Genomic DNA, 11098 nt, shown 5'->3' on the forward strand with positions numbered 1-11098 from the left:
TCATTCAAAAAACGCAATGCTTTCGTATATTTGTGTCGTTTTAATGATTCTTTGACAATTTTGGCACTAATTGCCTGAGATTCTTCATCGTCACTGTCATCATAAAGAATCTCGGTCAAGTACTTCTCCTCTATACGTAAGCAATCTTTTAGTTTCTCTACAAGTGCCTGTTTATTGCTGATCTTGGGCATTTTGTAACTTTTATTGAAAAAAAAATGGGAAAGAATTGTATCTATCTTTTCCCAAAAAAAGTTGGAAAGTTTTTTTGGGAAAGTTGAAAAAGTGGGAAAGCGCTTTGATTGGCTAAAAAAACTTTCCCAAAAATGTTTCCCATTTTTTTTTCAAACTGAGACCCCTTATTGTCTTCATATTCTTCGACATTATTGCTGCTTATGTCATTCATGATATCTGTTTGTAAAATTAGTTTGCGATGAAAGTTTTTTTTTTTAACAATGTGCATGAACCTTGTTCAACGGCAATTGCCTCAACGTTGGGAATGTTCTCTTCAACCTCATTCGTTCTTCGACGTTCTATTTAGGCTGTTAATATTTTTTTGTTTTTGACCTGAAGAAAGTAAGGACATGTCTTACTGTTGTTACTGCCAGACATCAGTGCATTGAAACGGATTTGTCTTTTAAAATGGTAGTTGTAGCTGGTGATACGGAGCTCGACTCCTTGAGGATTTTTTCTTAAGCATTGGTCGTATTTACAAAGATGAAGAATCATTCTGGCAAAAAATAATAAAAAATATCTGAAAGGGGAAAAAAGACCTTTTTTATGATGAGATGATAATTCTATTTTTAACTGTGAACCTTTTTTTTTTTCTTTTTTTTTGCTTTTTTTTGCTTTTTTTTAAATAAAGTTGCCGCCAGAACTACATTCCTCGTTATTAAACAGTGCATTTACGATCGAAAGTCTACATTATTCCTGATATCTTTATATCATATTAAAACAACCTGTTTTACTTTTAGAGCACCTAGCAGTGGGGCTTAATATGTAAAATTAAGGTTTTTGCCTCGAGCAATGTCCTGAACGTTTTGTTTGTCTTACCTTCACGTTTTCCAAAGTTGAAAATTGATGTAGCAACAATCATCCATTTTTCCTTCTTCAATAAAATAAACAATGCCAGCTATTTTGACAAGGAAGAAATCGTACAGAGAAAACAAAAAATATCTATCCCGGTACACACAACCTTTTTAGTGCTCTTAAGGGTAAGAGTTTTTTTTTAAGTGTAACTGCTGCAGTGCTCTTACTGTTCTGGTCTAACCCCTTATGTGATTTCATATGACCATCGATTAGAATTTATTGATACTACGGTCTCCAAAAACTACTTTAATATTGAATTTAAAGAATCTGTTCACTACAACGCGATACTGAGAAATTCGAGAGTGATAATAGCGAATTAAGAATAAAATGTGAAATTTAACAAAGTGAAATTATCAAACTGCAAAAATAAACTTAAGCTTTATTAAACAAATAAATGGGGGTCTTTATATACACATTATTTCAGACATTGATCACAGATGGGCTGATGACGGTTGTGGGTAGATTTATCCAGATAATACTCGGATGTAATGATCCCATATAGAAAGACCATAATGAGATGTCAATAACAATAACAATAACATTCATTCTTAAACCGTGTATGTCTTGTAGCACAACATTCAGGGGAAAATGTAGTTCTTATTAAAGATAGCTGTGGCACCTCAACGTGGCTGATGTAACCTTCATATGTTTTCATATTCATGTTATTATTTAAATGTATGCCTTATACTTGTATGAAGGATGATATGAGATCAAGCCTGTACATAAAGTAAATGATCAGTATTTAATATAAAGTACCAATAAGAATTATATTTAGGATTATCAAAATGGAAGATTTAAGAAGTGTAGATAGAGTCATATATTAAGTATATAGCCTCGATCCCGACAGATACCCATTTGAACGATTATTAGATATCATACACCATAGCTCCTTTTTGCGTACGACATCATTCTCTTCATTTTTCGATGGATTAAACCATTTAACCGGCTTCTCTTTTTTTCATAAAAAAAAGAGGTACGAATTTTCCAAACATCCTGCACCAGTTCCATGCAAATAGACACTGTTTCTTGCACTGAATATTAAGTTTCTGTTTCTTATAATTCTTGATTGATCTGAGAAGTTTCTCTTCTCGATCGGTGATATCGTAACTCAGCGGTACTGCTTTCTGTATCTAACTGTCATTCGTATATCGTATTTTGGCCAATTATGTAATCTTTAATATAGAAATATGTACTCGAAGTAGCAGACGTTGTGTAGCAGTATATATGTGTATGCTGGTATGCAACATTGAAGGCTATTTAAATTTTTTAGTGTTTTTATTTAAACGATTTGCTTAATTATTTAAAAGTGAATCGTACCCAAATACGACACTACTAACGATTAATTTTTCCATATCAATTTTCAACCTTACCTTTAACGTTTCACTTGGTGTTGTTCCTGCACGCATGAGACTAATTGCAAGTTCTTGATCTTCAGCCTCGAGCTATCTGTTGTTATAATACACCCTTCTATCCTCGCTCAAAGGGTGTCATGATCGTGTCACGCAGATACATTAATTTTGGCAAATTAAAATACCACCATATGCCAGATTATGGTTATAATTACTTTCACCCTTTCTGGCAGAACGATAGTTACGAAAATGCTTACAAATCAACTTAATGTAAGATTCGTCGCTTTTGAGAGTCTCAAAAGGGATATTCTTGGTCCTACCAAAAGACTGTATTTGAAGTCTTGCAGCTTCCTTGTCCAAGAATGATTTTTCAACTGGAAATTCGGCCTCAAAAGCAGCCTTCACCTCAATGACACGTACATTCTGCTGGACAGTCTCAGCAAATGAAGGGACATCTCATGTAGCTTTGACGCGGATATTCTCCTCTTCCGGGTCAGTAAGACATTCCCAGTCATACTGATCTGACAGTTACTCTCCAGCATCGGTTTGTTCCTCGTTTTGTTTGTCGAAGATCTCCTCGAAACTATTTTTCACTTCTTCAGCGGAGTTAATTACAGCCCAAAAAGTGTTGATTAGCAATTGGCTTTCATTCAAAGATTAGTGTGAATCGTTTGAATTCATTTTAAAATAAAAGTTTAAAAGAAAAAGAATAAAGCAAAAAAAAAATGTCGTGCGCGAAAAAAAGTATGGTGCGCGAAAACTTGCGGTGCGCGCCAACGTAAAAAGAGTATGGTGCCCCAGGGGAAAAGTATGGTCCGCCAGCGAAAAAAACATGATGCGCTAGAAGAATTTTTTATGTGTAAATATTATTTTTGGTCCGACCCGGAATATACAAGTTGACCGTCACAAAACACTATAATGCGCGAGAATTTTTTTCAAGCAAAAAGTATGGTGCGCGTAATATTAGCCAAAATGAAAGGACGCTCTTTTTGATGTTTTGAATGTCTACGTCACGCTTTTTGAAGTTTTTAATGTCTACGTCATGCTTTTTAGTATTTCTGGGTCGGTACTTCAAATCGACCTTGTAAATCGACCTTGTAAATCGACCGTGTATCAGTATTTACCCTTTTTTTTTTCTTGAAAGCCACATTATCTTACCATGAAAAACAAAAGATCCACGAAAAACTCTCAACTTAAGACAAAGTCTCATTCCGTATGTTTATTTGAACGATCTATTATAATTCACCTGAACTAACCCCGCGTAATTTTGAATCTAGAAGGATTCCAACATGGGCAATTCACCTCCACAAAAAGGAAAGAGAAAATCGCGTGATCAATCTGTTGATGTTGTCCCTAAAAAGCAAAAGCTGCGAGAAGAATCAACAACAGGTGTTATTAGTAGAGCACTTAGTTATATCAACTCCTTTGACATATTGTCCAACAGATCTACAACCGAGGAGAAACCTACGGTTGCTGCGATTGAACCAAGTGCCATTTGTGGTAGACCAAATGACATTAGTGGTAAACCAAATGACATTGGTGATGGTCCAAATGGTGAATCAAGTGGTAGTGGCGCCGATGAGTCATGTTTAAGTAGCGCCAATAAATTAGGTAGTAGTGGTAGTAGTAGTAGTATTGTGATTGATCTTTCGTCGGACGATGAAGATTTAGAAAATGAAGTAACGGATAGTGACAGCAAGTAGGTGAATTTTTTTTTCTTTCTGTTATCAAATGCTAACTGAGACTATATAGCATACTATTCCAACACGGCAGAATCTGTTTCTATAGCAGTGATTTAATTAGCTTGCAGCCTAGGAGATGGTTAAATGATAAGGTTATTGATGTTGCTTTGTCTCTTGAAAAGAAAACAAATGACGTACATGTTTTCGATTCGCAATTTTTTGCCAAACTTCGTAAAATATCCGAGTATGTAAATATTTAAACTTGTTGTTTGACATTTTATTAATCCACCCATTTATCTGAAAATGTAGATCTGATGGTATTCCTAAAAATTTTTATGCAGGCACCTCAGGCTGGTTCAGAAACCAACAAGTTCGCGACAGAAGATTCTGGCTAATTCCAGTTTGCGATCAGTAGGTTCTTTTATGTTAATCATGTTTCTGGATTCTTATTTTTTTTTAATTCTTTTTAGAAATCACTGGTATTTAATAGTCGTAACCCGCCACACCTCCCGAAAGTAAGCATTTATCACCATAACATAATTACATCGATTCTAACATTTTTTAATAATAAGGCCTGTGGTCATGGTACTGGACTCCCTCCAAAGAAAGGCATACAGGTCATATAAGTCCGTTGATATTGTAAAGGCCTTTTTAAGACAGAAGTACAAGGCCGAACAAAAGCGTAAACTTCAACGTGTTCTTGTGAAGATTCTCGACGTTAGTAATTTGTTTTTGACCAGACATATGTAAATACTAATTTCATGAGTTTAGGTTCCACAACAAACCAATAACCACGACTGTGGTCTACATCTCCTTCGGTCTGCCTCGCTGTTTATGAACCCAGCAGCATCCCTTTACACAAGATTTGCTTCGGTAAGGATTATAAAATTTTTAAGTAATCCTGTCTATTAACTTGTATTGAATTTTAGTCCAAGAAACCTATCTCAGCCGAAGATAATATCTTCAGAACAATTAAAGTATCCACAAGAAATGAATTGTCCAGAAGTATACAGCTCCTTATTGCCAGGGGCCGTATTTAAATATCTTTACTGTTTGATACTTCTAACACCATCAAAATAATTTACAACAATATACCATTACAATTAAACATTTTTTTAAATAGTAAGATAGTTATGTATACCTTTTTTTTTTTTTTTTTTGGGAGAGCGGGTGTGGTATTTGACAAAATTCATACAATTGGAAAGTAATGAGATAAAAGAATATTTTTTATTCGAGGTAAAGAAAGACTAGAAGAACTCTGCTGCGATGAATTAATTGATCTTTTTCTATTGAACAACTTCTCCTGGTAGTTGTGTCGAGTCAAACTTTCTGGTCATCTGATAAATCTATACTCAGTTTCCCGCTTTACATGAAATGAATTCTACTCGTTAAAATTTATTTCAAGTGTCGTCGCCCTGAATCAACCGATCTGGGACACTCTTATAGTTCCGTTTAAAATACAGAATACCAGTAAGATATTGTGTAACGGTAGCTTGTTAAAAGATGCATAAGGTTTTTATGTTTTATTGGCGGTGTAGGACATCTAGTAATGTCTGATCATTTATCCAATCGGTTGATTATTTTTATCTAAGACTTGGTTAAATATGTGATCATAAATATAGAACATCTTATCGGTGCTTGGATATTTAGTTGTAGAAAATAGGCATCCAAATATTCCATGCACTATTTCTCTTACACACTTACAGTCGTATAAGATGTGTATATCAATATATAAGTAAATGAACAATTTATAGAAATATCTGTTCTATTCTCTCTATAGGTACACCAAGGCTATAATTTTTTGCCTGATCCGTCCATTTGGACGAATTTTTAGTAAGTGTTTACCCATATACTCAAAAAAAACGAATTGGGTAAATTTACCCATTTACTCGTTCAGACGAATTTATAGTAAGCGTTTACCCATTTACCCAAAAAAAAAAAAACCGGATTAAATGCATAATTAAGGGGGTGTATATTTTAAAATCAGCTCTCCCTTTCAGCCTTCAGCCAAATAAAAAACTTTCAATTATACATATTGAATCATTTAATACATTCATTCGTTTGAAAAAATTGGTTTGCAGTTTTAAAAGTTGATTATATATTTTATTTAAAAGAATGAAAGTAAGATTTATTTATATTTTGATACTTGAGGACAAATTGCCATGTAGAAGGATTACTACTTAAATGAGCTAAAAAGTAAACGGTACATGGCATAACATGAAGGCATTGATTATTCTGTATAGGAAGCAACGTATAATCTAAAAACAAGGGGGATAACCAAAGTTTTCTAAATGAATATTAGGTTAGTTAATGATAAGAAGACTCAAAATTGATACGTACTAATTCCTTTGCTAAACAGAGTAGCCGCCACAACGGTAAAAGCAGGAAGCGTAAGTCTGAAGAGATAATTAGAAAAAGGAAAAGCCATAAACGAAAAACACTTACTTATAGCACTGGCGTAGTACACTGCAAGCACGGCCTTTATACACCTGTCTATGCTAATTTAAAAGAGAGATATGTAAGGGGAGGGACTTCAGAGATGGAATGATGAGTTTACCAGAGTGTAATTGCAAAAGAAGTAAGTCCAGACGTTTATTCAGTTACATGGTTACAAGAAACAAGAACGAATAAAAGTAATTTTATTTTGAAAAAAAACTGATTTATTGAGGTAAAAAGATAAAAAATAGATATTAAAAAAGAAAAAAGAAAAAAGAAAAAAGGAAAAAGGAAAAAGGAAAAAGGAAAAGAAAAGGAAAAAGAAAAGGAAAAGGAAAAAGAAAAGGAAAAAGAAAAGGAAAAAAAAAGACTCCGTTTATATGTACTTTTTAGAGGTTGGTGTTACGACGGAGGGATGACTGGAGGCAGATAATTTTTTTTGTATACGCGGCTTCTTGACAACAGGACACTAAGACAGATACTCGTCTGCTTCAGGTAAATGGAATGAATGAGTAATTTTAAGGTTTGGATCTCAATTTTTATTCACCCAATCTGGGTAAGTATCCGCCCATAGACGAATGCTCGTCTGCTGCAGGAAAGTGGAACGGATGAAGTGATTTTTATTTACTCAATGTGAGTAAGTATTCGCCCATAGACGAATACTCGTCTACTGCAGGTAAATGGAACGGACAAAAAAGCTTAAATTTTTGGGTAACCTATATATTTTACTCAAAATGAACGAACAGTTACCCCTGGACGAATATTTACACTTTTTGAGTAAATGAAGTAATTTTATTTTTTGAGTACCATTGTTTATTTACCCAAAATAAACGGATACTCGCTCACGGACAACTATCCGCTCAGATTTGAACGGATGCTTCCCCCCAGACGACTATTCGCCCATTCGTCCGCATTTACTCTGTTTAAGTAAGTTTTTTTAGCCTAGGTGATAGTAATAATTTCTACAGCAAGAATTCCCTTCATGCCAAGCATACCATACAGTCGCATGACCCGTTCTCCCCCTGACTTTTTTGACATAAAATGAAGCTGATGGAACACCATTTCGAACCATCTCGTCTTGCGCTTCACTGGCACTATAAAAGCGGTGTAACATGTACTCCACATACGTCATATATTGGTAGAATGCCAAGAAATTTCGCAACACGTGACTGGTACGATTTTTAAAAGTGATGGTTTTTTCAATCTGGGTGATTCCGCCAGTAAATTCTTTAATATCAGCTGAGCCCAATGATCGTCTAAATGCGTCACCAATTCCAATTTGATTAACCAAATTATTTAATTCTTCGGCTCTTTCTGTCAATGTTGTTAAATATGCACGCGTATTATTTTTTTCTAAGCGAATCACCATTTTGCTTCGAAGATCATCATAAGCTTGATCTGGAATTTCACTTGCTGATGCTGTTGCTGCTTCCGCTGTCAATCTTGACGCAGCATCTACTGCCGCTTGCACCTCTTCTACCACAGTCGATCCTCTTGCTGCAGGTGCTCTATCTGATGCTGCTGTTGTTGTTGTTTGTGTTTTTGTTGCTGCTGCTGCTGTTGAAGCTGTGGTTGTTTCTGCTTCTGCTGCTGAAGCTGTTGTTGCTGCTGATGCTGCTGCTGGGACAGACAGGGTCAAGATACCAGAGTCAACTGCCAATGTCACATTGTCATTCAATGTGGTCATGACGGGTAATGGCTCACCATCGAAAACCACACAATGGTGGCTGAAGCCTCCAAGAAGAGTCGTTTCCCCTTGCTTACCAATAATAAAACCGGCTCTTGTCATTAACCGTTTGAGTATTTCCAATGCTTCGTTTGGTTTCTTTTGTAAGTCATTGTGAAATAAACTTCCAACTTGTTCGAAATGTTGCTCATCCATTTCAAAAAAAATTAAAAAAAAAGAATAAAGAACAACACTTTTGAAAAAACCCCCCTTTTTATAGCCCCTCGATTTTTAAAAATACCCCTTTTTTTGGCCGTAAATAAATATAGGTCAAGAACTGAATTCTGATTGATTGGGTATGGTTACACAGACATCCGGGTACTCGAAAATTCGCCAAAATTCGGGCGCTTCCGTAAAACAACTTTTGAGAGTCTGCGATTAAAATTGACGGAGTAATTATTGGTCATAGTTTTAAAATTCGGTTATTAAATTATTTTGGAGCGGCTAAACACCGTGCGTGGTCATCCGTAGATGTATTAGACGTGTAATTTAAGCGCGCATTTAATGCAATTTATTTGATGTGTCTGTGTTTGAAATTAATGGAGTAATCAGCTCCCAAAGTTTGGTATTGTTGTTTGTTGCTAATAAATTACTTAGGGAACAGTTTAGGAGGTCATCCGCATATGCATTCTATGTCCAATTTTATCGCGCTTCGGATGCAGTTATTTTTAAGTTTCTGACTTACGAATTGAGCAAGTAATTAGCTTTAAATACATTGTGTTTTGGATTTGTTAATTATAAATCACTTACGGAACAATTTATGAGGTCATCCGCATATGCATTCTATGTCTGATTATAACGCGCTTCATATGCATTTAAGTTTAAATTTCTGAAATACGAATTGAGCAAGTAATCCGCCTTTAAAGTTTATCTATATCATATGCTGATTATTAACCGCTTTGTTAATAGCTAATGAGGACATCAGTGTATGAACTTGACCTCCAACTTTAGCGCACATTAAATAAAACTAGAATTAAGATTCTGAATGGACAATCGAGGGACCAAACGTTCGTCCGATTTGTAAAAGGTTTCTTGCAGTCATATATCACTCGTACTTTTTGACATACAGTTAAGACCAGTTATGACTGGTTAAATATTCAAATTGATGGTTCATACCCGGACTCCGTTAAATATACAAATACCTGGAACTCCGGTTATGACTGGTTAATTATGGTAATACCTGTACCATCCTTTTGCATTAATTATCTTAAAGACTGCACCATCCTTTAGCATTAATTATCTTAAAGACTGTACCGTCCTTATGGATTAATTATCTTAATACCTGGATATATAGCATGGTTTCATTGCACTAAATTTTATAGATGGGGACATGATACTGGCTGCTTCTTTGATGATTCATAATATAGCTTTGGTATTACTGACTTGATATTTGTCATATCTTACATATGATCGTACATCATTGGCTTTAATAATCAAGATGATGATGAATTCCTTTTTATTACTGGATTACTTATAGCATCTATTCAGATATGCTTTACGATCATTGGATTAAATTATAGAAAAACACGTATTCCAATGGGCTTAATAATAGGATTTATGGGATGAAAAGAATTTTATTTTGTAAAAAAAAACACGTATACACACTAGATCTATTTACACATTCCAAATTATAAAACTTACCTTACCGTGTACTTGTTTGGGGTCCTATAGTCATCAGGGGAAGTAAAAGAGTATATAGTTTTATAACCATGGGGTTCACGTCAAATACAATAAACGAGTAGAAAGCAGCGTTTCGTAGTTATGTTTACTAAAGAGAGCTATTGGCGCAGTGAGACAGCGAGACAGCGAGACAGCGAGACAGCGAGACAGCGAGACAGAAAATCAGCAAGACGACTGAAAAACGAGGGAGTCCTAAGGCGAGCGTACGTTTACTATTCTTGTCAACCAGTGCGTATATAGTTTTTGACAACGATGATATTTGAGCAGAATGCAAAAGAGGGCTTGAAGTTGGGGCATAGCTTGGAAATCTATTTATAAGACAATACGTTAGCTGAGCGAGACAGTATGTTGTAAATCTTACCCTGAAGAAAGTCAAAAAGGAGTCATAAGAAGCAGTTTTACGGTCATTAAGTAGGCGAAGATTAAGATGGCACCAGTAAAAAGTAGGAATCTAATAACAAACAATTAATATGATAGTCAAAAAGCATGGTATATATAACTTACCGATATCAAGCTGCAAAAGGAAGAGCATTGTTGGAATCATTATAAATAAAGTCTTGGCAGTCTGAAACCTGTGTTCATAATTAGGTTTTTATTTTTACCCATTCTCATGTTGAAGTTACCTCTTATTGTCGTGGTGCATTAGGCAACCATACGTAAGCTAGCCGTGCCAAAAAGCCAGTAGTAACCAGAGTCTTGTAGGCATCTATGAAAGATGATTGTCAGTCTTCGACACGTTTCAGAAGGACTGCTTATCTTACCATTTTTTTTTTTTAAAAAAAAAGGATGCCCGAGTAATGACGCAAGTAAAACGAAAGCCTGTTATTTTGTTAAGAGAGAGCCAACAAAGGGGATTAAGGCCAAGAGAAAGGAGACAATGCGTTATGCCAATGTAGAGGAAACAAGACCTGTCATAGAAAAAAAAAGGCAGGAGGACGATTAGTTTCGAATGAGAGGCGTGGCATTTTTTAAGGTTCTTACTATAGGGACATATGTAGGCCTGGGCTGGTTACCTCTTTTAATTGAACACTATACAAGAGTAATGTTAGCTGACATGTTAACTCTTATAAAATAAAAGAATATTACTTACAGAAAAAAACTTTTTTTTTTTTACAAAAAAAGGAAAAGAAAAAGAAAGT

The 11098-nt window shown here is 35.1% G+C and overlaps 2 protein-coding genes across 2 annotated transcripts; one reads left to right on the forward strand and one right to left on the reverse strand.

The window, feature by feature from the left end:
- Window positions 1–3573: 3573 nt before the first annotated feature.
- EV154DRAFT_577670 (uncharacterized protein) lies at window positions 3574–5226 on the forward strand. Its single transcript, XM_051606531.1, has 8 exons — window positions 3574–3648; window positions 3713–4134; window positions 4188–4361; window positions 4427–4528; window positions 4588–4632; window positions 4690–4834; window positions 4889–4990; window positions 5047–5226. The coding sequence occupies exons 1-8, from the start codon at window positions 3595–3597 to the stop codon at window positions 5155–5157; spliced, it is 1155 nt and encodes a 384-aa protein (XP_051452297.1). The 5' UTR covers window positions 3574–3594; the 3' UTR covers window positions 5158–5226.
- A 2269-nt stretch (window positions 5227–7495) lies between these two features.
- EV154DRAFT_577673 (uncharacterized protein) lies at window positions 7496–8435 on the reverse strand (the record flags this gene model as incomplete). Its single annotated transcript, XM_051606532.1, has 2 exons — window positions 7496–7647; window positions 7730–8435. The coding sequence occupies 2 exons, from the start codon at window positions 8433–8435 to the stop codon at window positions 7496–7498; spliced, it is 858 nt and encodes a 285-aa protein (XP_051452298.1).
- Window positions 8436–11098: the final 2663 nt, after the last annotated feature.

This window comes from Mucor mucedo (genome assembly GCF_025094135.1).
Source record: "Mucor mucedo strain NRRL 3635 chromosome Unknown EV154scaffold_151, whole genome shotgun sequence".
NCBI classification, from domain to species: domain Eukaryota; kingdom Fungi; phylum Mucoromycota; class Mucoromycetes; order Mucorales; family Mucoraceae; genus Mucor; species Mucor mucedo.

Excerpts from the sequence above, each read along its gene's own strand:
- EV154DRAFT_577670 (XM_051606531.1), top strand. The coding sequence starts at position 3,595 with ATGAAAAACAAAAGATCCACGAAAAACTCTCAACTTAAGACAAAGTCT. Across the intron at positions 4,529-4,587 it reads CTAATTCCAGTTTGCGATCA|AAATCACTGGTATTTAATAG; the intron begins GTAGGTTCTTTT and ends AATTCTTTTTAG. Across the intron at positions 4,835-4,888 it reads TTCTTGTGAAGATTCTCGAC|GTTCCACAACAAACCAATAA; the intron begins GTTAGTAATTTG and ends TCATGAGTTTAG.